This window comes from Nomascus leucogenys, chromosome 22a, assembly GCF_006542625.1.
Source record: "Nomascus leucogenys isolate Asia chromosome 22a, Asia_NLE_v1, whole genome shotgun sequence".
Taxonomy (NCBI): domain Eukaryota; kingdom Metazoa; phylum Chordata; class Mammalia; order Primates; family Hylobatidae; genus Nomascus; species Nomascus leucogenys.
This window is the reverse complement of record NC_044402.1, coordinates 114,940,513-114,967,015: the sequence shown is the minus strand read 5'-3', so window position 1 is coordinate 114,967,015 and position 26,503 is coordinate 114,940,513. Positions and strand designations below refer to the sequence as shown.

General features: G+C 33.8%; 1 protein-coding gene across 3 annotated transcripts in view; it reads right to left on the bottom strand.

Annotated features, from left to right (window-relative positions):
* The window catches only part of VWC2L (von Willebrand factor C domain containing 2 like), a 166,251-nt gene that overhangs the window by 129,649 nt on the left and 10,099 nt on the right, over positions 1-26,503 (bottom strand). For 2 of the 3 annotated variants that reach the window (XR_004027993.1, XM_003254037.4), the window contains exon 3: positions 10,522-10,651. The exons of the other annotated variant lie outside the window; for it this stretch is intronic. Coding sequence is in view for 1 of the 2 variants with exons in the window: in XM_003254037.4 (XP_003254085.1) it covers positions 10,522-10,651 (130 nt within the window). In the remaining variant the exon portion in view is untranslated. The remainder of the gene's footprint in view (positions 1-10,521; positions 10,652-26,503) is intronic. 3 annotated transcript variants of the gene reach the window in all.

The following is a 26,503-nucleotide window of genomic DNA, read 5'->3' as shown; positions in this document are numbered from 1 at the left end:
ACCACTCCTGAATTGTTGTATTGGAGTTGTATTGCACCTTCAGTGAGGCTCTCATAGCCAGTGGTTTGAACCTCTCTGGAGAGATACCATTTCTAGGTATTCATGAATCTTGGCAACAGTGAATGCCTTTGCTTCCCAGTCAGACCCCACCCCATTTAATTCTGAAACTATATCCAACTCCCAAGGTGATCCCAGTTTCCCATTTTCTGCCATGCACACTTCACAGAGGTGGTTTATTAGAGTCTGTCTACAACCCTAGAAAAGAGGAATATTCTATAAAAACCATAATTGAAGAGAGGTTCAAGAATGAGACAGGAACGAGGTTTAAGAATAGTTTTCAGGGATACACTCAACAGTATGCCTAGCTACTGTTTTTGAGTCCTATTATCGCCAAGATTATATGAATGTTTATGAAAAAATTCCATATGTATGTGTTCAACACCCTTCCATCAGTCTCTCAAGCGTCCTGCAGAATGGGGTACTGAACACTAAAGTACTGCATGCCACTTGAAGAAGTGCGTGCAACTTCCTAATGTGTCTGTTTTCAAGGGAGAAAATGCATGTTTTGTGGGGGGACTGGACTCAACATTTCAAACATTTACATAGGGAAAAAATAGTCCCCAAGTATTTTCCATATCTTAAGTGAGAAACACAGAAAACCTTCAAAATCTTGCACGTTAGCCTTCCTTTCTGCATTTTCTTGAAGACCAGGTAGCCCTGATAATTCTAGAAGCGATATGATTAGCAGGAAATGAACGTGGCATTAATTTTTTATTGTGTCAACATTGTAAAATAATACTTCTAAAATCTAATTTGCTGATGAATTAAGAGGGAATCCTGTTGGTTTAAGAGAATATAAACATAAATATTTTCTTTCATATTTTGGAGGAAGCTTTATGAAAGAAACAGGAAATTATTGTTTGTGGCTCATTAAAATAGCTATTTATAATTATTCCGTTTTGACAGCTACTTTATAAGAATATGATAATTCTGACCTTCAGTTGTAGAGATGCAGACTTTGAAACTGCCTTTCATAGGACATGCTTGCATCATGAACTGCTTCAGGGGCTCTGCAGCCAACGTATGTGTGCAGCTGCCAGAAAATGTTTCATGTTCAGTGTGTTTGTTTCATGTCTTTTATGCTTATCACTAATTGTCTACCTAAACAGAAGTGAGAACATATTAAATTAAGGTGGACAATTTGCACCCAATTCTCAAATTTAAAAAGCTGGTTTTTCAAGTGGTTTCATAAAAATGTAAATGGATATACTTAAGTGAATATTTTAGCAATTTCCCTAATAGATGCATAAAATGGTCAATGAGGCTTTCTAAATGCTTTGAAAAGAATCTCATAGTTAAAGGTGTTGAAAAGTCAAGTGGTAGAAATTATTAGTTGGTTAATTAGTTGATAGAGTACAAATTTTAATAAGAAGTCATAGTATAATTTCTAATAAGGAACATGCTATTGATTTTTTTAGTAAAAGAAATAATTATATCATCCTGGTTATAAATTGTATTTTCTTTTTTAATAGTAATTTCAAATCACAAGGATAATATGTACTTGTTGCAGGACACTTAGAAAATATAGGCTTGTCAAAGGAAGAAAATAAAAATTATTAGCATATAGAGTTATCATATAGAGTTAAGCAGTACTAATATTCTGAAGTATTTCCTTCTAGTCTTTTTTCCTATCCATGTATTTTTAGTAAAAATAGGGTCTCTCTATATATGACCTATAACTATATATATATGTACATACATATATAGTTTCCAGCTCATTAGTTTAATATTGTAAACATTTGTGAGGGAAATGCTTTTTTTTTTCTATAATATTACTTAAAATGCTTTCTTAGTAGTTCATATGGATATACTGTGGTTTCTTTAACCAATCACTTTATTCTTAAATATTTAGGTTTCAGTTTTTCCAAGTTATTGCTATTATCAAACAAATTTATAACAACTATATCCATGTACACCATTTAAATTTCTTATCTCATTATTTTTGATCAATTTTTTAAAGTGTCATTGCTGCATTAAAGGTCCATACATTTTTACTACCCTTCAGAGAGCATATATCATTTACACTCTTACCAGTAGTGTGTGAGAATGCTTGTTACATTTTATCTTTCCTAAATTAGATGCTGTCTTATTTATATTTACTTGTTTATTTTTCTTAACCTAACTACTTAACATGGTAGCAATCTTCTTTTAATATATGAAAAAACTTACAGATGAAATTATATGTTACTTATACATTTTTCTATACATTTCTATACATTTAGAAACTATTTGCTTTTGTGTTTAAGAAGAGCTTCCCTATTCTCAGAACAAGTTAATATTTACAGTATTTTCAACCTACCTTTATGATTTTATTTTTTAGATTTAGAATTCTAATCCAACTTAAATTTATTTTTATCTTTTTATATAACAGGTAAGGTTGCAATGTAATTTCACTTTTTTAAAAAATGAACTTTTCTAGAAAAATACATTCTTTCATCAGATATTTGGATGTCACCTTAATTGTATACTAAATTGTAATACACACATGGGTTACTTTTTTACTTTCTAGTCACTTCTGTTTATTTCTGTTCCAATAGCACATTGGTTAAAATTACATCTTTATATATTAATATAGCTGGTATGTTGAATTTTCCAATGCCCCAAATGCATTTTTTCATGTATTTAAAATTTTTACAAGAAATGTCTATTTTGTCAACTTATTTAAAAAGTTACATCCCATAGAAAATTGTATAGAATTTCCATTTAATTTATTCTTAGATAACCTAATTTGAGTTTTTACATTTAGAAACGTGGTTTGTTTCCTTATTGGTTTTAATAGGTTTTAATAAACTTTGTGGCTTTTCTAAAATATGTATCCCCCCAAATTAATGTTTATTCATTTTCTCTGGAATGTCTTTTGAAGTTTTTGGCCCATTTTAAAAATAGAGTCATTGATCTTTTCAAAACAATCAATTTTTAAGAGCTCTTTCTATATGAGAATTATGGGATAAAGTAGGTATTACATTTTTTTCTGATAACTATCCAGTTTCCCAGCACAGTTTGTTCTACAAACCTGCTTTCCCCCATTGATTTGAAGTACAACTTCATCGCATACCAAATTTTCATATGTAGTTAGGACTGTTAAGCTTTCTATTATATTTTATTGATATCTCTGCATCATTCACTAGTGCCAAAATTTTCTTTTAATACATATATGTGTTATTTTATATATGTATATGTGTATATATAAATGTTTTGACATCTGCACATTCATTTTTTACCATTATCTTACTAAATTCTCTTGTTTATAGTAGTTTTTGTCAATTTTCTTGGGGCTTTCAAGAATGCAATCACCTATCATCTGCAAATAGTGACATTTTTACCTCTTTCTTTCCAATTTTCCTCCCTTGAATTCTCTTTTCTAATTGCACTAGCTAGTATGTATGTATTCATCTATCTGTGTATCTGAAATGTAAGATGATAGTAGACATCATTGTCTATATCTGACTTTATCGGGAATGTCTTTAGTGTTTACCTACTAAACATAACTCCAGCCTTTTAGGCTGAGGTAGATATATTTTTATCATGTAAAAATTGTCCACTTCAGTCTTGTTTTATCAATAATATTTGTCATTACTTTTTGCTTATTCATGTATAATGTTATTTTATAGAAATAACATGCTCTTTCTCCTCAATTGACTAACAAGGCAAATTATACTAACAGGGTTCCTAATATTGAACTATCTTTGCAGACCCCTACTAAATCCCATTTGGTTAGGTTGCATAATTATTTTAATCGCTGCTAGCTTCTGTTTGCTAACAAAACATACAATGCCTTTCTGACAATCTCTGAAAATCCAGTTTTTTTTTGTTTTGGTTTATGTTTTTGTTTTGAGATGGAGTCTTGCTCTGTCACCCAGGCTGGAGTACAAGGGCATGATCTCAGCTCACTGCAACCTCTGCCTCCCAAGTTGAAGCAATTTTTCTGCCTCAGTCTCCTGAGTAGCTGGGATTACAGGCACGCACCACAGACAGCTTTTTTTGTTGTTGTTGTAGATACAGGATTTCACCATGCTGGCCAGGCTGGTCTCGAATTCCTGACCTTGTGACCTGCCCGCTACAGCTTCCCAATGTGCTGGGATTACAGGTGAGAGCCACCACACTTGGCCTTTTCATGACTTGGATACAAAACCTCAGGTGAGATTAAACCCTGACCTGAGATGATATTAGACTCTTCATTATATTTATTCAGTCTCCTTAGTATCATCATTACATATTTTGTTGCAGAAATATTCATGTAATTGATTGAAGAATGCTTTCCTAGACCACTAGTAATATATTATACAATATATGAACTGCATTTCCTCTGTCAGGGATTTAGATCGAGGATTTTGTAATGGTATTTTATTTAAGATTTCCCCATTAATAATCATAAGCAAGGTAGCTTTTTAGCTTCATTTTTTTAGTTTGCAATCTTTTTGGTTGGTATCAATATTATACACCATTTAAAAAAAGCTTTTTTTCTTGCCTTTTCTCTAGAAAAATTTCAATAAAATTCGGATTATTTTTTCTTCAAATGTTTGATAAAATATTTTAAATTATAAATATATATTTGTAAAAATTATTTAATAAAGAGGCTGTGAAATAAAATGTCGAAGTTCCCTGCTTCTAGATTCTTACTTCCACTTCTTACTTCCTGTTCTGATCACTGGGTTACTGTTAATAATTTGGTGTGTATTCTTTCAGAACTTTATCAATGCAACATGCAAAAATAAAAAGGGGTTTAAAAATAATCTAATTTGATTTTTTAGTGAGATAATAATTTTTGTATTTTGTGAAACTTTGTATTTTGTAAACTACCTGTTCACATCTATTGTTTTTGTTAATTTGTAAATATTTAATGTTTTAAAGACTTTAGCTGTTTTCTCTACCTTCTCACTTCTGCCTAAAATAATCATTATTAACATTCTATTATGTAGCCACTTAACTTTTTTCGTATACACATACAAATTCGATATCTATTTAAAATGGTATTTTATTGGCCGGGCACAGTGGCTCATGCCTGTAATCCCAGCGCTTTGGGAGGCTGAGGCGGGCAGATCACAATGTCAGGAGTTCAAGACCAGCCTGGCCAACGCAGTGAAACCGCGTCTCTACTAAAAATACAAAAATTAGCCGGGCATGGTGGCAGGCACCTGTAATCCCAGCTACTTGAGAGGCTGAGGCAGGACAATCACTTGAACCCAGGAGGCGGAGGTTGCAGTGAGCTGAGATTGTGCCATTGCACTCTAGCCTGGGTGACAGAACTACACTCCATCTAAAATAAAAATAAAAATAAAAATAAAATAAAGGTGTCTTATTTAAAATAAAAATCTTATTATAAGATACATATTTTATTTTAAGTTGTATAACATAAAATGTACACATTAGATATATAGTATACATTATATTACATACAAAATGATATGTATTCTTCTATACAGTTTTTGCTTTATTTTACATGGCAGTAAAAAATATCAGTAGTCTTTTAAAAGGCTGTTATATATTTAATTACTCCAGTGAAGAATTACTAGGTTTTCTCCCAACTTTTCACCCTCAAAATGGGGTGAAAATTTTGTACGTGAATGTGGGACAAAGTATAAGAGGTGAAACTGCTGAGTTTCAGGGATACAGACATTTTAAAAGAAAGTGTCTTTTAAAAAGTTTATAACATTTTCTCCACTCAAGTTTCTTAATTCTTCTCAATACTTTTGCTGATATGAGGCACCATCTATCCCACATTATCATCAATAAAAAATTGATATCCCATTGTTTTAATTTCTATCTCCTTATCCTTTTGGTGATAAAGTATTATATATTTTTCATATATTTATTAGACAATTCATTTTCTTATGTAAATTTCCCTTATTTGCTCTTTGCCCATTTCCTTCCCTGTAGAATCGCTTTCCTTTCTTATTTATTTTAAGGAGCTCTTTATGTATTAGAGATATTAGCAATTTTATTTGGCAAATATGTTCTCCCAAGGACCTTTAGAAGGTATTGGATACCTGTGAAGTCCCTTCTCTTTCTTATTGTGCATGGCTCATCCCCTCTGTTGTCCTCTTCTTTTCATTAATATTTGCCCTTTTGCCTAGTTTATTTTCTGCTCATTTGCATCACTACTAAACTAGAAGAGAGTGAGGGACATAGAATTAAATATTTGAACAGGGCTTGTGACAACTTTAGTTGAAAGGAACAGAAAACTTGATGTGTGTACAGGATTTTGTGGGAGCGTTCTGTCTTTTCAAATTTTTCATGGGGTAACATTCCCTTCTGAGCCTTGAATAATGACTGACTGTGTATTCCAGTGAAAACACAGAACTCACTGACATACCAGCTAATGAAATGTAAAAAAATGCAGTCTGTCATTTGGATGCTCCAATGATCAAATATTTTGATAACTGACTACATATTTTATTTTTTAATGCAGATGTTCGGCATTCCATAAATATGGATTCTTAATGACTTGAGACAAAAATATTAGAATGTATGAACAACTGAAGAATGGAATGACTGGCTGCAGAGCAAGAGTTTGAAATTAATATTAATTCACATACAAAAATAAATGATAGGTATTCTTAGCTATATATATAATATATACATACAGCCACGTTACTAGTCAAATTTATGGTCAGTTTCCAAATGTTTGAAATATTTCTGTGACATTCCAAACCATAATGTTTTCCTTAAACAGATGCTGTGCTAAATTATTTTTTTCATACCATAAAAACAAAAATCCATGAAGAGTGCTCATTAATTCATATGGAAAGGCCTGGGGCTGAAAGATAGGTCAAAGTAACACAATCTCAGGGAAAGAAAAACAGTCTGAAAATGTCACATTTTTCAGGAAGGCATTTGTATTGCTAGTTCTTGGAGCTGTGTAAAGGAAAGAGAAACAAATGCTTAATAATATTTTTAGAAACAATAAATTCCTATGTCAATCCCCCCAATTCTCACCAAATGAAAAATTACTCTCATCTTTTTCCTCCTATTATGTGTCTTACATAGACTCTGTCCAGTCATTCATATCTTTCCTTAGTGTTTTTATTTTATTCAGGCTAAATTGATAGACTATTCTTGGTACTGAACTAATCTTAATGTGAATAGATTACTGTATATTTTATAGTTTGGGTATAGTCATTGATAACCATTGAAAATCTTGTTTATGGTAATCACTGAGACAAGAAAATTTAAAACTCTCTTCTTTACACAATTAGAGAAAATTCCTCGAATATATGTTCTTAAATTTATTCTTAAAATTATATTATCGAGAATAAATACATGGTACCATTGTTTAGGTAGTAGATTACCCTGCACTTTATAATATTAAAATATTTATTTCTAAAGATAATTGTTTATTTTCATTGGTAAACAGTTTTACGGAAAAACTATGTACATATTGTTATGCTTCTTTGTTTTGTTTGCTCTTAAATAATGTCAAAACAAATATTTCTGTATTAGCTGAATGTTGAGTTATAAGGTTAGTTGTGATGGATTCTATCACATTCAAAAGTTTATATCTTTTAAGTTTAAATCATATTTTAAAAGTTTTATAACTTTAATGCCTTGTGCTTTTGGCAAGTTGTAATTCAGGAAGGCAGAAAAATCAATTTTGATATGAAAAACCAAAGTATTTGACAGCCAAGATAATAAGCATTTATGCAAACTGGAAATTACTTGCCCTCCAAAATAACCATTTATGAAGATTTAAGAAAATGTAGAAAATGTTATGACTGTTTATAAGTTAAAATTCATTGCATCTACCTTGAATCCATAGGATATATTTTTAGCTTATTGTTGCTTTTTAAAAATCTATGACATAGCAACTATATTTAAAATAGTTTACACTATAATGGGCATATTTATTATGGTTATAATTAATAACCACATATAATGAGATAGACTTAAATCATGTGTTGGAAACTTAAGTTATTCCAGTTATACTGTCATAATAAACATTTATTTTTCCTCCATGTCTTCTATATATCATTCATCTGTTTCTGTTTTCTGGGCTAGGCTTAGAATGAGAGCCAACAAAACCTGGGACTCAGTCTGTCTTCTCAATAAAATTATTGGTACCACTGGTGGTCATAGGTGTTTTCAGTGGTTCTTGATATACTCCTCTTTGGCAATGATTATACTTTAGTTTTGGGGCATATGTGACTGACTAGTGGCATTTAATAACAAAAAGATAACATCTCATAATGTTATATTACAGTCAGTCCTTCCACTAATTTAAACTCAGATTCATTTCCCTTATTTGAGAAAAGAAAATTTGTTTGGAAGTACCAAGAGGGAACAGAAGTGGCCATTTCATAGTGCTTCATGATTTAAAAAATATCAGAAAACTTAACATACCTTGTGTACTTAGCATCTGTTTATCAGAAATACTAGTGGTTACTAATTAATTAACTGATTGAACAAGTAAAGTCTATTCATTATACACTTTGGTACAAAGAGGATTTCATTTGGAGAAAAATTTCTACTTTGACATGATTGAGAGAAATAGGATAATCTTGGGCAACATCAAATTAAGTGTAACTAGTTTGTAGTGGCTGATTTAACATATGACATAGACATTAATTCTGGGTATATTATGGGCTTTAGTATAGGGTCACCAGAAGGATGTGATAGATGCATGTGTAAAAATTATATTTTAAGCATATGCTTTACATGTTCTAATTGTATGAGTATGCTGGATGTGTCTAGACAAGAAATTTTAACTATAACCATAATTGTGAGACAAAGCTAAAAGTGAGACAAAGCTAACCAGAGCCACGTGGGGAAGGCAAGAGCCTCAAGGACTTGTGTAGACAGTTGCTTCTAGGGGAAAAAAAGAAAAAAAAATGCAGTCTTCAGTCCAAGACCTGTCAATCCAATTTTTAAAGATTGATTAGGTAGTTGAGTTTTTCTTCCTTTTATCCTTGGAGAAAATGAAAAATAACACTTTCTATTCTACTTTAGACTCACCATTCATATATTTTATGACAGTTTGGTCTCACCTGAGCCTTTTCTTCTCTAGGACAAATTATGCTAACTCTTTCTGCCTGTCCTGATAGGTCCTGTTTTTCAACCACTAAATTGTCGTATTGTTCTTTCTTGTATCTTTTCCAGTTTTTTCAGTCCCTTTAAAATTTTAAAGTCTTAAATTTAATATCTTTGCATATATTTATTTTCGATGAGTTAGAACTTTAGGAGCGTTATTTCTTTCAGCTAAGTGAGAGAGATGGTCACTATGACAGGTAGATTGGAGAAAGGAGATAAGAAGAAAAAGAGAAGCCAGATGAGCAACTTAATATTGAAGTTAATGGATTTATGTGATCAGAAATAGCAAAACCTGTATCTGGAAAATGTCACAAGGGTTTTTAATAAGTCCTTTGGAAGATACCAAAACACAAAAAATCATTATCAGAAACAACCAGAGCTACTTTAAAAATCTTTTAAAAAGATGTTTTATCTTTTATAAAAGGTAAAAGATATCTTTATGCTTATTTTTACTAATTACCCTTCTGTAAAGGAAAAGATTAGTAGGTGAGCTCCAAATTCAGAACAAAAAATAATAGAGAAAGATGGCCATTGCCAACTTAAGGAAAGGCATAGGAATTCAGCATGAGAGTGAGTGAGCTTATCTTAATTAGGGGCTAGAACCACTTTTTCAAGCAGATATTAATGACACAACATTTGTGGAATGTGGCCTAGTAAAGAATTATTTTTTCCTTTTCGGTAATACATGGTCACAAGGCAAAGTGCACTATTGGCTCTGTCGGCGCACTGTCTTGGGTTTATAGCATTGCATTGTCTTCTCTGCAGCATCATGTTGATTTTGGGTGATTAGGATATTATAGTTGGCTCAACCTCTCCATTCCATGAGGGACAAAAATGAACCCATAATGTTGTAAATAAAACAAGTTGCCCTCTATAGAAGTTAGTGTGAGAGCACAGTTCCACTGTAATAAAAACCTAGAATAAAGGCCCTAAACTTTTTAATCTTTATTGCTTCAATTTAAGTGCAATGCTAATTTTATTTACTATTTCTTGAATTTTATATTTAACTTTAAACCTAAGGTCTTATCTATGTTCAAAACAAAATACCTAGCATTTACCCTACCCTATATCCTGGGTCATGCACCACAAAATGGGGTGAACTGCTTCATTGGCTCTACAAAAGAGAGGAATGTAGTCACTACAAAAGGATGGTGCTGTGTTCTTTCCAATATCCTCCTTTTAAATCAACACGAAATAATAGGGATCACAACAAAGTCAGCTTACCACAGCTTTAATTCCCCAGATGGAAAGCTGCACAATAAACCCACTGCAGGTTTATTTTCACTTTAAGATGGGATAAAAATATACATTCGCCACGCCCATATTGAAAAGCCACAGGCAGATCTTAGAGGGCTCTTGCATTGAATGGTGTGCAGTAGTGAAATATTTGTATTTTGTGCTAACCCCTCTTCAAAAGCTAATGCAGTGTGGTCTTACCATTTTTGCAGACAGGACAACATTGTTCTGGTTCATAGACTGGGTTGACACACTCAGGAACTGCGCAGTCTGCTACAACACAGTGAACTTCATTGCTGGGCTCACAGCGACACCATTCACATGGAGAGGGCTAGGAACAAATCTAAAATTAGCCCCTTTTCTCCTATAACTTAATGCTTGCACATTCATATGCTGTCAGAAGACAAAACATCAGTGCTTATTATATTGGCTTTACTGTATTAATTCCATTTACCATGTCTATGATCATTCTCCCCTGGTGGAAGGCAACTTAGACACCCAAGCCACAGTGGATTGCAACCTGCACTCAGGTTGCTGTGAAGAAGAAAAGCACCCATGTATGACTTTTCCTATATCTTATGTTCCTACTTTCCAGAGAAATATTTGCATAACTAACATGTCATCTCCTGGTTTGTTTTCCAGATGTACTGATTGCTCTGACCTCCTCTGGTAAACAGGCATTCTACTGGAACATGTAAGATAATTTTTGCCATCTGTCATTTTCTTCTTCTTGAGAAAGGAGGAGAATTACTGAGAAACAAGAAAATGGTAAGTGGACATCTGTACCCTTTGAACTCTTTTTCAAGCTAACTTATACTCTAAATGGCATTTTTCAATGTGAATATTAGAGAAGATTGCATTTGGGAACCAAACATCCAGGTACTGCCTCTTGAAAGATGTAGTGAATACCTTTCATCTTGTCTGCTTGCTTTTATGAATGAACAAATCGACTGGCCTAAAAAGCCACTATTTAAGAGTCAAAGACTCTAAAAGTGGAACTAAAAATGATAATTAAGAGAAAAAATTAAACATCAGAAAAGAACAGTTGTCTTTGCAGTACTTACCGGCCGAGAGTGTTTGGAATTTTCTATTTCCTTTCTAGAAAGTGCCTATGGCACAAATAATCTAAAGCAGGGGCCACCCTCTGACTTTCTCATCCTTTGTAAGTTCTAGCTCTACTTTTCTCATGGAACAGCAGTTTAAAATTCTGGAATGAAAATTTGGTGGTGTCAGAAGTCATACAATGTCCACATTTCTCAAATCAAGCCATTTGTTCTTAGAAAGTTCTGCCTCCATTCTGAAGCCACAGATCCTCACCTGCAAACTGTGCTAATTAAAGCCCTCGTCCCTTGTTTCAGTGACTACTGTCTAAAACCCTTGTCAGCTCTTATTTCTTCCCTGGATCTGACAATCTGTGTAATATCAATGCTTCTCAACTCAGACAGTCTGTAGTGGAAACCCTTCAACTAATTATTTTAAAAATTCATTTTGTCTTTGCTTTTTGCTTGAAGAATGACAGCCTAACTTTAAATTACTTCGCTTTCAAATTTAGTATGAACAAAACAATTAGCCATGGGATCTGTGGTAAAGTATTGTTATTTGTTAACATGATCAATGGCATTTTTGAAGGGTACAGTTACCATGTGGTGAGTTGTGTTTAAAAATTTCAGAGAAATCTATTGCATTCTCAAGGGTTGAGATTTTTCTGATGCTTTTCTGCTAAATAATCTCAGCAAATTAAGAAAAAGATTAGAACCTACAGTTTGTGTATGTGATATCTTGCAAAGACTTGGACTGTATTTGCTGCCAGTATGGGGGAAAAAGGAAGCCACTAATACAATCCCTTCCCCACAGCTAGCATTGTTTATTCTTTCTGGTTCCCTTCTTGTTGAGGGAAGGGCTGGTTTGTGCTCCATTATTTAATGGAGAAAATTAGCAAATAAGAGATGGAAACTCTTGTTGCTCTTTTGCTCCTTATTTTGCAAACCTCATTGTGATATCTAAAATTCCCAAGCAAACTTGTCGAACTTTCCCCTTTCCTTGGTTAATTACAAAGAAGTATTTTCACATAGCCTTCTGAAATGCAGCAAAGACTTGGACTGTATTTACTGCCAGTATGGAGGAAAAAGGAAGCCACTAATATAATCCCTTCCCTACAGCGAGCATTGTTTATTCTTTCTGGTTCCCTTCTTGTTGAAGGAAGGGCTGGTTTGTGCTCCATTATTTAATGGAGAAAATTAGCAAATAAGAGATGGAAACTCTTGTTGCTCTTTTGCTCCTTATTTTGCAAACCTCATTGTGATATCCAAAATTCCCAAGCAAACTTGTCGAACTTCCCCCTTTCCTTGGTAATTACAAAGAAGTATTTTCACATAGCCTTCTGAAATGCAGCAAAGACTTGGACTGTATTTACTGCCAGTATGGGGGAAAAAGGAAGCCACTAATACAATCCCTTCCCCACAGCGAGCATTGTTTATTCTTTCTGGTTCCCTTCTTGTTGAAGGAAAGGCTGGTTTGTGCGACTCTAGTGGACTGATTCAGGGAATAAAATTCTGAAGAGAATCCTACATTTTCAACTGCAAAATGTTTACTTCAAAATAACTATAGTCGTTAAGAAGGATTTGTTGAACTATTAGATTCCCAACACTGATGAGGAAGACCATTCTAATTTAAACACTGGGCATTGTGCTAAGCAATTTTCCTATATCCACTTAATTATTTTTTGTAATAATTCTATGAAGCAAGACTTGTTTTTATCTTCATCTCACAGATGAGGAAATGGGCTGAGAAAGGTTTAATAACTTTCCCAGGGCCTATGGTAGTAAGAGGCAAAGGCAGGATTTGAATCCAGTAGCCTAACTGCTATAAGGGACTGCCACTTGGTAACAAGAATCACCATTCTGTGTTCTGATGCTCCTGCTAAGAAAGAGAAGTCCATTTACTTAGGTGTTTGGTGCATAATGAGATTACTATGAAAACTTAGAGCTTTTTAACTTTCTATAAATGTGAGTTAGAAAACTGTAGTTGCCAAAGTTAGGTTGCCACAAGGGTTGCATTCTTGGAGACCTCGGCATCTTCAAGCTTTGGAGCCCGGTAACTAGATATGCAGGCATCTGCGAGAAGTGTTAACAGGTAATAATCCAGTAAAGACCAATAAAGCATTGGAAACTGAGAAATATTCTGAGGAAGAGCTAAGACCACAAGCCTTAGTGATAAGAATATATCTGATTTTTTGAATAGGGTTTGAATGATGAAAAACATAAATGAGAAAAATAAAAACATCACATTAATCATTGGTGGCTTCTCACCCTGCCCTGAACTTGGCTTTATTTATGTACTGTATGCCATCCCTTTCTGACTCAGAATCTCTTACCATATGCATGTGATTTCCTCTTCTGTTTTCATTAAATTGTTTTTACAAATGGTCTGTCTCTATTTTAGTGCACTTTTTCTCATGTCAAGCCTCCTTGTGCCCCTCTGATCCCACTGTAAACACTCAATCAAATGTAACCCATTGACCTCAAGCTAGAACCCCTTTCCATCCTCTCCAGACTTGCCAAGCCTCTTTCCTTTCATAATCTTACAGTTCCGGCACTATTGTTGTCCTCTTGCTCAACTTGACATTCTCCATTGCCCCTGCCTGCCCCTACATTTGTAAAAAGATACTGCTTGAACAGCAGTAAGTTACTAGGAGTGTGCAGCATGCTACTTTGACATTAAGTTCAAACTTTAAAAATCCTTCCCATTTACAGTGTAAAACTCATAGTACTTTGGATAAATCTTTATATCTTAAGCATTGAGCTGGTTACAGATTTCCTTTTATTGGGTTGTTCCATGTGAAAACTATAGATGAAACCTGAAAATATCCCTGTAAAACCAAAGTTTAAAGAATAAAGCTATCCTTAGAGAAACAGAGAATTCTGAAAGAAGTACCTGGAAAAATTATTTCTACTAGCATTTTTAAAAGAAGAATGTGAAATTATGACTAATACATGGCTTTTGCCAGCTAGAGATATGTAAGTATGGTGATTAAATTATACCATCCTAAAATTTTATACAAGAAAACTCTTTTTCTAAGAAACCTCACAGAACACTTTATTTCTATGCACTTTTTTTTTTTTTTTTTTTTGAGACGGAGTCTTGCTCTGTCGTCCAGGCTGGAGTGCAGTGGCGCGATCTCGGCTCACTGCAAGCTCCGCCTCATGAGTTCACGCCATTCTGCTGCCTCAGCCTCCTTAGTAGCTGGGACTACAGGTGCCTGCACCATGCCCGGCTATTTTTTTGTATTTTTTAGTAGAAACAGGGTTTCACCGTGTTAGCCAGGATGGTTTCGATCTCCTGACCTCGTGATCCGCCTGCCTCAGCCTCCCAAAGTGCTGGGATTACAGGCATGAGCCACCGCGCCCGGCCTTTCTATGCACTCTTTAGAAAACAAAGTAACATTCACTCACTCACTACTTTTTCATAAATTTTAGTTGAAATTAGGATTAGAGGTCAAATTTTTTTGTTTTTACATATATTTATATATAATATGTATATCAGGTGGCTTGAGCAGTTAATATATCTGTTTTAAATCTGTTATTACTCCAGCTTTCTGTTTTTAAATAACTAATGTAGAACTGCATTTAAGCAATTTCTGCTATCTCTGAATACATACTTTTTTTTTTTCTTGAGATGGAGTCTTACTCTGTTGCCCAGACTGTGTGTGGCACAATCTTGGCTCACTGCAACCTCTGCCTCCTGAGTTTAAATGATTCTCCTGCTTCAGCCTCCCAAGTAGCTGGGATTACAGGTGCATGCCACCATGCCTGGCTAATTTTTGTATTTTTAGTAGCAGGGTCTCACCACGTTGGCCAGTCTGGTTTCGAACTCCTGACCTCAAATGATCCACCTACCTTGGCCTCCCAAAGTGCTAGGATTATAAGTGTGAGCCACTGTGCCTGGCCCTAAATACATACCTTGGATGGCAATTCCAAATGCTGTCCCAGCTGGCCATAGATTAGAAAGGGGTTTCCTGCTATATATAGTACAGTTAATAGAGCAAAATGAGACTCTTTCATAAATATTGGTTTAGGTGACTAAAATCAAAATTGTCATTAGAAGCCTCAGATAAAGAGTAGTTGTGAATGGTGAAACTGGACATTATAAATCACTAAGGAAAAATGAAAGAATGAAAAGCAACGAACCCATTTTCTTTTCCTGAAGTCTCATCATCTAGGTGTCAACTCAAATGCCACCTCTCCAGGGAGGTCTTCCCTGATGACTCAGGTCATCCAGCCCCTTCATCTTCTCTGTCCATCATGTCAACCATTCAGAGCTCTCATCAGTCTGTGAAATTATCTTACTGATTTGTTTACATTTTTTTGGTAAATTTGTTCCTGTCCTCATAGATTCTAATCTCCTTAAAATACACTGTTCATTGTTGTATTCTCAGCACCTAGAAGACATCTTGGCACATGATAGATACTCAACAAATATTTGTTAACTAAAATTCATAATCATTTATGTATAATCTATATTTTCTTATTTGCTAAACCATATCTCTGGGTGGCTTCATCTGTGTTCATTATACGTGAAAATGATTTTGAGTCAATGAGATGGTTGTATTTTATTTAAATTTTATAATGGGCACTTTGGGGAAAAAGGTTTCCGACTGTGAGTCATGAAATAACTATTTGGGTTCCAACATTATGGCAATGCACACAAACTCACCCTCTAAAGGTAATTTTAAATTCATAATATTCATCATGCAAATCACAGGTAAGTCAATCTTCAAGCACTCCATTGACTAGGCTATCTAGCAGTAGATGATTACAGATTTTTATTGCACTAGAAAATACTGTGCTAACTAAATTTGGACAAGAATACATGCAGAGGAATTGCTAAAGGGTCTGAGAAAAAGCTAGTCTCATTTTATAATGTGTATCAATTTTAATGGTTGCTTATTAAGCACAACAATTTAGTGTATTAGAAAATCGTTTTTCAGAAAAAGTCCTGATTTTAAACATGTCCATTTCCCAAAAGGATGGGATAGAGTACAAAGCCCAACAACAACATTTTGAATATTCTGAAAACAACACTTGTTTCTTAGAAATTTCTCTGTGAATACTGTTGAAAGCTGAAGGGATGGATACACAAATAGATGGGATATATTCTAAGAGCCAAGTTTATACTTACTAACCCTATAAATGGGTTTCCTTTTGATCAAGTGATATTAGGCTTGAGAGACCAAGGGGTACTTCATTTCTTTCATAATAAGCAAAAATGATCAAAGAAAATCTTTGTTTACTTTTCAAAAAACTCCCATTAAACAACTATTTAAAATCTAATCTTTTCCACAAAGGAAACAATACAGCTTTTAGAAGCACTCTTCTTTTAGAGATAATTTATGGCATAAATTTTATCACTTTAAGGAACAAATCTCATTACTTTCAAACTGTATGAAAATTTGGAAGACTCTATTTCAAAGTTGCTCATGCCTGTCAGGAATCTCACTGTTCACTTCATTAAAATATACATTAAATTACAAAGTACAAAAGTATTTAGCATCCACTGCCACTCCCGTAGCCAGTAATTTGCATGCAACAGATGTCACCTAATAATCAACTGATCCAAAGGGTTTTAACCAAAATTCACAATCATCTAAAAGATGACCCATAGCATCACTGATTAAAATGCTCCTCAGTGTTCCTGGTCTAATGAGATTGTGATGACCTCTTCAGCGATCTGCCCTATTGATTGGAGCATATTTGGAACACTGAGGTTGTAACTCATCAAATTATGGACATCAAGCTGAAACTTCTTTAAGAATTTTAATACTGAGGAAGCAAATAAAAAAAAACGGATGCACAGAGTTTTTTAAAATAACCATCTCAGTTACTCACCATGTATATCGTGGTATTATTATCTGCATTACAAGTTAAGTAGTAGCTGTTCTGGCTTTTTCTGGTGGAGTTCGTATTTTGATATTACATTCTGGAGTATATTTTTTCAGTGTGTCTATCAAAAAACATTTCATTTTTGTTGAAAACATAAGCATTTTAGTGAAATGATTGTAGAGTGCGCATAGCTTTGCCCATGTAGATATAATAAACTAGGTAGGTAATAAACTACAATTCAGAAATATGATGTCTAATTTTTAAAAAAATATTCAGCATATTCATTAAATATACATTGTATACAAAGTAGTGTATATAAGGTATATTGAGATGAACTATATGTCTCTCCTACTCCAATAAATGCAATCTAGAATAAGAGTTGAAATATTTGTAAAAACATATTTTGATGTTTTTAAAAAACAAATACATTTTCTGTAAGAATAACTGATGTACTATATAATAGAAAACTTAGCCACTGTATTTAATTTTTCTATTTTTATTTGCATGCACTCTGAGTTAAAGTAAAATATTAGAAGATTGGAAAACAATTGATGAAGTACCCAATTGTAATTATTAATTATCAAGTAAAAAAAAGTTTACTCATTCTTGAAATTGTCATTGTTGCTACACAACAGTGACATTTTAGCAATGTTCTATTTTTTTTTTTCCTAAAATTATTTTCTTCCTGGCCAGGCACAGTGGCTCACGTTTGTAATCTCAGCAATTTGGGAGGCTGAGGCAGGTGGAGCACACGAGGTCAGGATTTTGAGACTAGCCTGGCCAACACGGTGAAACCCAACCTGTACTAAAAATACAAAAGTTAGCCAGGCGTGGTGGTGGGTGCCTGTAGTCCCAGCTACTCTGAAGGCTGAGGCAGTAGAATTGCTTGAACCCAGGAGGCGGAGGTTGCAGTGAGCTAAGATTGTGCCATTGCACTCCAGCCTGGACAATAGAGTGAGACTCCATTTCAAGAGAAAAATAATAATAAAAAATAAATTTTTTTTCCTAAAGTTTTAAAAATGTACTTTAGTATATATTTAAGGGCAGGTAACCCTATAATTTTATTCTGCCTATACCAACAAACTGATGGTGTGAAGAACCAATATTTTTCCTCAACATTTTCAAGGAGTATCATGACAGTAAAATGCAGCTTTTTCCAAAATATGAAGAAAACATATAAATGTAAATTTTAAAAAATGTAGGTAAGGAAAATGTAAGCAACAATATCTCTTTATTTGCAATCAAAGATGTATTTTTTTTTAAAGTAGGCACAGTATACTTATCAAGGAAATATCAGGGTATGTTTTAGAGAGGAAAAAGATAATTTAGCTGCCTTTATGATCATCAAAGGAGGTCTCAAACATATAGACAAAAACTTGAGGATTTAATATAAAATCAAGGTTTTGATGAAGTACCACACCTATACTTGTGAAATACTCGGGAAAAGCAGCAGTCCTTAGTCCTTCACTGACAAGCTGGATTGACAGTTGGCTTGATATAAAAAACATCCTTGACAAAGCAACTGAGTACTGTCAGCAGAACCCATGTTATTTTCATGCTGAAGGTGCTACATTTATCGCCTGTTTACGCAACAGGAAAAAAGTGAGCAACTGTATAACTTCAAAACTTTTCTGTTGACACTGGAAAGGAGAGATTGTTGATATCAGACAAAGAATCAGTCATCCACAACAGCAAAAAAGAAAGGTCACATATGTTTGGGGAAGAGTACATCATAGTGAGAATTCTACAGCCTGAAAGAATCATAGGAGATGAATATGACCTGGCCTATTCTGCAGAAAACATTGAAAGGAAGCGATAACAGAAAAGAGAAAAAGCCATAACTCAGCCTGCTAAAAGTGCTTGGATGACACTGAATTCAAGACCTTTTAGGGTCTAAGGGATGGGAGTTATCACCCTGGAACAACCAAACCCATTTGTATTGGAAGTGCCAATCAGATTATTTCTCAGGAGCTCCTTTTTTTTTTTTTTTTTTTTTTTTTTTTTTTTTTTGCCACTGTCTGCGTGCAAAGATTTTCTAAAAATTGAAATTTTTTCTTCCTTTTCTATTTGCTGATGTCATACTTTGACAGGTTATGAAGAAAGAGTAATTAAAATGTAATAATAATAAGTGCTTTATAACTGCTGGTATTGAAATATATTTCTAAAGTCCAAACAGTAATTTCCTACTGAATTTGATAGTTCATTATTTGATGCTTAGTTCATAGCTTACCTCATTCCACAAAAATATATTGAGATGGCTTATGGGCAGTAACATGAAAGCATATTTTAATTTAAAAAATCTTGACTGAGTACTTTCTTGATAAACCTCCCTGCTTTAGTGTATAACTTTGGGACAAGGTATGGCAGAAGCAGTGATAATTTTGTAACCATGTATAAAAATTGTTAGTGCTATCACCCAGTGGAACTTGGCTATATGATAATGTGAAATAAGCACACTTGCAGCTGAAATCCTGGCATGAAATGCTGCTTGCTGTTCTACCTTGGACAGGTTACTTAAACCTCTTGAGCCTGGGTTTTTCACTTGTCCCTAAGATGGAGTTAATAATAAAATATTAAGAGTGCTCTAATTTTCTCATTGGATTGTTTTGAGACTAAACTATATAATATGTGAAAGCACATGTAAACGATGTGGCATTGATTACATGACTATGATTGCCATCATAGCTTTCAACTGCATCAGAGTTTCCTTCCCCACTCTTTGTCCATTTGCAATGGCTGTGTATTTCTCAAGGGAGCATATTAGTTATAACTTATTTTTATTAAATTATGGCATAATGACATTCATTATGAATTAATTGAAATGTTGAATTTGTAAAACATACAGTCAGCCCTTCATATCTGTGGGTTTCATATCCATGGATTCAACCCACTGTGAATCAAAAATATTGTATTGGAAAGGAAATGGATGGTTGTCTGTACTAAACATTTACAGACTATTTTTCTTACCATTATTACTAAACAGTACAGTATAACAAAGTATTACATAGCATTTACATTGTATTTGAAATTATAAGTAATCGAGAAATAGTTTAAAGTGTATGGGAGAATGTGCATAGGCTATATGCAAATACTAATCCATTTTACGTAAGAAATTTGTATCTTACAGTTTTACAGAGTATTTGCAGATTTTGGTATTGGAGAGGATTTGGAGCCAGTCCTCTGTGTATACCTAGGGACAACTGTACATCTTTCAGAGTTTTGAAAGCAATCTGTGTTACATCTCTAAAACACAACAATGTTTGCACTCAAATTGTGGTTCAATTGAGAATGGCATTGGACACTATTTTTAGATAGTTAATTAGATTCTTATTTACAGAGATGAAATGTCAATCTTTAATCAGATTCTTGCCAAAAACAGATTTTTAACAGGGTAACTTTAGCTCACAGTTTTTGGAGTCTTGATTTAAGTATCTTTTAGTTTCAATGTGAATGTCCTAGAGTCTCATTAACAAAAGAAAAATTCTCTGATTCTCCTTTTTGTCTCTAATGAAGCTTCCTACATCTCAGCAGTCAAAGGTTTGCAATTTTAGCAGGATTTTATTTTTAATGTTGGGGGAAATTAAAGTTACACTGAACAATTTTGGTTTTTTCTCTGTCATACTTAGGATAGAGCAATAAAGCTAACATGCAGTGAAAGTAAGTGAAATATTAGAGAGTCTGCATTTCTAAGACTGCAAGAATCATTAACAAGTTTTGTATTTTCTTTTTTAAAAATATGTATTTCACTGATTTAGAATTTTGTTTTTAATCTCTAAATTGGCAAAAATAATCCTGGCCAATCCTCACTTCATTCAGAATGCAGTTTGTTTTTCAAATGGATAGGAATGTGCCTTAGAAGCATACTTCTTTTGACGGTGGGAGCTTTTTGAAATGAAACCAATCAAGCCCTATAAATCTGGAGCAGGAAAAGAATTTTCCTCATGTTAGCAATGTGCCACATTTCTGTGAAAAAGAGGGGACTAAACATGAAATAGACTTATAATTGAACACATTCAACAATATAGAAAATATATACACCCAAAATGAAAACTACACTATCTCTACCACATTACTTGCATAATGTTCATAGTGAATTAATCAAAGCTGATAAGATATAAGAGAGAAAACCCTAGAGTTAGAGTTAGAAGACCTTTCTTGATTTGTCAAGTTTGATAATCTCCATTTATCACAAAGACAAAAGCACAAATTTCTCTGAATCTCAGTTTTCTCATTTGTGAAATGGGAGTGAAAATATTTTAGGATTCAATAATTTAATAAGGAAATGCATGTGCAAGATACTTAATGAAATTGCCAACTATTATTGGTATTTGTTTTAGGCACAAATCTAGTTTTGTTGCTTCTTTGATCTAAGCCCTTTGGTGTCTGTCTACTCAGTTCAGACTTTGACCCAAGCTCCTTAGCCTAGCATTCATGCTGTGAACTGGTCCCATGCTCCCACCTCACTCTTATTTCTCTCTAACTCTCTATACCCTATGCTCTTGTCACTCGGCTTGACACCGTTTCTCTGAATAAGCTTTGGCTTTATGTTTGCAAACTTTCCAATTTTGTCTCAACTGCTTTTAATGCATTGAAACCCCCCACTGTTAGCATATCTTCCTTTAGTTCTTCAGACTGAATTACTTTTTTTTGTGTTTTTTTTTTTTTTTGAGTCAAAGTTTGGCTCTGTCACCCAGGCTGGAGAGTGCAATGGCCGGAACTTGGCTCACTGAAACTTCCGCCTCCTGGGTTCAAGCGATCCTCCTGCCTCAGCCTCCCAAGTAGCTGGGACTACAGGCACCCACCATCATGCCAGGCTAATCTTTGTATTTTTAGTAGAGATGGGGTTTCACCATGTTGGCCAGGCTGGTCTTGAACTCCTGACCTCAGGTGATCTGCCTGCCTCAGCCTCCCAAAGTGCTGGTTTTATGGGGGTGAGCCACCACACCCGGTCTGAATTCTTTCTTCATCTGAGTTCCTAGAGCAGTCATCATAAGCCACTTCTCATCAGTGGTACCTGTATTATTCCTTTAGATAGACTTAGGAGCACCTTGAGGGTCAGATTTCTGCCTTCTATATTTTGGTACAGCTCACAAGATCTACCACTTCTCTATATGAAAGGGATATTTATTTAATGGGATCAAACTGTGGATTGTGTATGTAAGCTGATTTTAACAACTCAATAATGGACTGAGTACCTAAGTAAGCAGAAATAATGTATACATGTTTTCACTTAATATAATCCTAAATGTATCTATTATATTAAAGATAACTTTTTGACTTATCAAAAGAGAACGCATAGGATATAAAAAGATAAAAAATTAATCTTTATCTGTTTGAGAATTTTCAGTAAATGGAAAATTATTAAGTTATAATACATCAGTGCAAAGAGCAAAGCTGTACTCTTCTGAGTCAGGAATGCAGAGAAATAGGATTTAACATGCCTGCTGTTAAGTATGTATACGTTTAAAATAGACAGATCTACAGGCTTTTTGAAATTTACTTGTGTGAAAAGAGATCCCTGAGACCATGCACTGATGAAAGAAAACTGATATCCAGCAGTACCCAAATGGCTGTAACCTTCAAGAGTGCAAGTTAGAAGGATTTGGTGACAGCACAATTTGAGAGAAGTAGAAAGGGAAGAATATCTGATTCCAGATTAGGCAAGGATCAGCAAACCTTTTCTACAGAAGGCCAAATAGTAAATATTTTACATTTTGTGGGTCATACAGTGCCTGGAATATTCTAAAAGCAACCATAGACAACATGTAAGTGAATGAGCATGGCTGTGTTTTAATAAAGCTTTATTAATAAAATGGATTGTGAACTGGATCTGGCTCATGGAGCATAGTGTATTGACCCTTGTCTTAGAGAATCCACTACTTGTAGTTGATATTGCCACTGTTTTTTTAAAAGTCATTTTTCAACTAAATTGCTTTTTGTAACATAAATTTCCATAAATAATCACATTAAATACGATTTTGGGAACTTTAAAAAGAACAAAATATTAAAAGATAAGCTGAGAAAAAATAGATTTTCATCATTAACTGCTCATAAAATTCAAAGGAATTAGCCTATCGTGAATCATTAGCAAAATATTTCTTAAACTGTGTTTCATTGAACTTTTGTGAACTTTAAGATGTTAATAAATGTTCTGAGAAAAAAAGTGTTCTACTGTCACATAAATTTGTGAAACTCTGGATTAAATACAGTTTAGTATTAATAGTAATAGTAGTAAAAATGTCAGGTAGCTTTTATAAATCACGTGGTGTATGCCAAGTGCTGTCTACTATTACCTCTCTTTTATAGATGTATACATGGAGACATAAAGAGGTGAAGTAATGTGTGCCTAGGTCAGTTGGCTGGTAAGTGGTAGGGCCTGCTTTAAAATCCAATTTTCACCACCCTTTTGAACTCTCAGCTGTTGAACTATACATACTAACTTTCAAACAAACCTACCTTCCAATATGCTCAAGTAGTCTTAGTATACTAACGTGTACTGCGCGTTTCCAAGAGAGGTTAAAGGATGCATCATTTCTCAAATTTATTTGACCATGAAAAATAACTGAAATCCTTAGGAAGAATCACACAGGATGCTAGTATTCCTTAGAAAACAGTCTAGAAAAGGCTGGATTATAGCAGTGATTCCCAAACCCTACTGAGAATTATAATAATCTGAGAAACTTTAGAATAACATAGATTTAAATGATGTAAATCGGAATTTAAGATGGAAAGGTCAAGGAATCTGAAGTTTTGCAACATTCCTTCCTTAGGTGATATTGATCATCAGCCAGTTTAGAGATTTTTGTTGTTGTCGTTGTTCTAATGCCACAGAATTAGAGATTTTTGCATATACCATCCATTTTGCATATTCCATTCCTGCCATCTAGTGAGAGGTGAGAATTTGCTAAGTGAAAAAAAAATTGGGTCCTCATTTTCTAAAACCATCAAAATACATGAGTAAGCACAGCTAATTTTGCTCCTTTGTTACATCCAAGTATAAAGTAGTCTCAGTGAAAATAGGTAATGTTTGATGTAATATATTTTAATTTTATTTTGGCCTATATTGTTTGGTTTAATTACATAATTTTTCTGTTTTAGACAATGGGTCCCATTTTTATTACAGCCTTTGGAAACTTAGGCTAGTTTCACAAATTGTACCCAATCTGTATCAAAGACTGGTTTCTGATGTGCCAATATTTTATTGTTCTTGTCTACTTGTAACTCTGTGTTGTCATGGTGATAGGTCCTGATATCACATTTCTATAGACAATTGGCTGAGATAAATCATTGAATCCAACATATTTATTGGAAAAGAAGATGCAAATGAGCTGGTATTTTTCTGTTGAACCTGAAGGTAGTAAAATACAGAAAAAAGATCACAGGAAAGTGACATATTAATACTGCTTTTGCAAATAATGAGCTGTGCCAATATTTGGCACAATGGAAGTTTGTTATCAGTAAGTTTCTGTTAGTCTTTCTCTTATCACCTCTAAAATATGGGAGTTAGATAAAATAATTTCAAAGTTCTGTTTTAGATCTAAAATTCTATGGTCAGCGCTCAAAACTAGAAAGGAACTAGACTATAAAAAAGAAACCATAATGCCTTCCTTTTTACAAACAGAAAAATTTATATGAATGCAGATACTAGAAATAAAATCCCAAACCAAGACGTAACAATCGTAGTGAAAGGTAAATACTAAAACAAAAATTATTTCAAAATCCCAACCCAATAATGTTTAATTAAAAAAAAACTTTTGAGCTTTGGTAATTGTTATAAATTGATATGTAATATTATAATCTTCAAATCTTCAATACTATTCTTCATAAGACATATATGGTCTCATTATTGTATCAAATCTATAGATAGAATAAACATATATTGAGTTTTGTTCATGGTTATGTGACATAATGGGAAAATTAAGAGTTGTGTTCAGTGCAAGTTTATACCCTGTAGACAACTTTATACAGCCATAGAATAATGTCATCTGAAAACTTTTTCAGGAGCTGAATGATCTTTCTTGTCACTTTAGTACTTTATTCACTCTTTCCATGATGTCATTAAACCTTTGCAAAGATGGCTTTATTGTGATATGCTCTACAGCAGGCTAGAGGCAAGGAAATCAACAATGGAAGTGTGTTAGACTGAAATTACTGATGCTAATCAGTAGTGATGATAAAACCCAAAGTACAGACTCTAAAATAAGCCAGTTCCCAATTAATAATGCCTGTTGTTTGAGAAAGCAAAGACATTGATCACTTCAACTCTCCTCTTAGTTCTTTGTTTCAAACGCTTCCCTAAAAGACAACTAAGAAATACACCGATAGGTTTTTCTTGTGCTGTCCTTCATAAAACACACTGCCTGATGTATAAATCAAGATGCAGGATAACAAAACAAAGTGAAAATATGTTCATGGCGATTAAGAAGTAGGAACAAAAGATTTAATCTTAAAACAGGATTTTCTTAAAGTAAGAACACTCTTGCTCCTTCCAGTTTAACACACACACAGACACACACACAAATTGATGCATGTATGGAGTAATTAAAATCTAGATTATATAGATTATAAATTAATCTGCAAAATTTGCCAAAGATATGTAGGTTTGTGTTATGAAATAAGATGTAGGAAATAGAAAAAAAATATGCTTGTTAATATCACCCGATTAACCAATTCTGTCTTTTGGTGAGGAAAAACAATTAAAAGTAGGCAATTTTTTTAACGTATCCAAAACCTTGTACAGTGGGAGTTAAAATCTGGAAGGGAGACTACCAGGTCATTCTTTTTTTCAGCTTCATCTTCTCTCAATATGGGTGAGTCAGTAAGGAATGGGCAATCATGTCTGTAAACTACTGATGACTGACCTCAAGTCTGGGGTAGTCACTAAGAGTGACAAGCTCCGCAAATCTCAGATGTGGCTGCAAATCAACGCCGATCTCCCAATGTGCACACAGCACAGAAGCCCAGTCACAAATCTCGGTAGTCATGCTTGTCACACAGTTATCACCATTAACAGTGGCATCTTCCAATATGAAGGACAGCAATAAATATTGGTAAGTGAGTATGAAAAACTACTCCTATATATAACTAACAAAAGGGCTAGCTGACCACCAATTCTCTTAAAATGTAAAGTAGGAGACTGTAATTCCGACTGTAAATGAGCTATTTCACTCCTTTGGGAATTAATTTGGAAGCCATTTATTCTTATAATTCTACTCTATTTTAGAAAGTACTTAATATGAAAAGGATAACACTCAATTATCAACGCAATTTTTTAAGAAAATAAATTATTTTAAAGTAGATTTTTT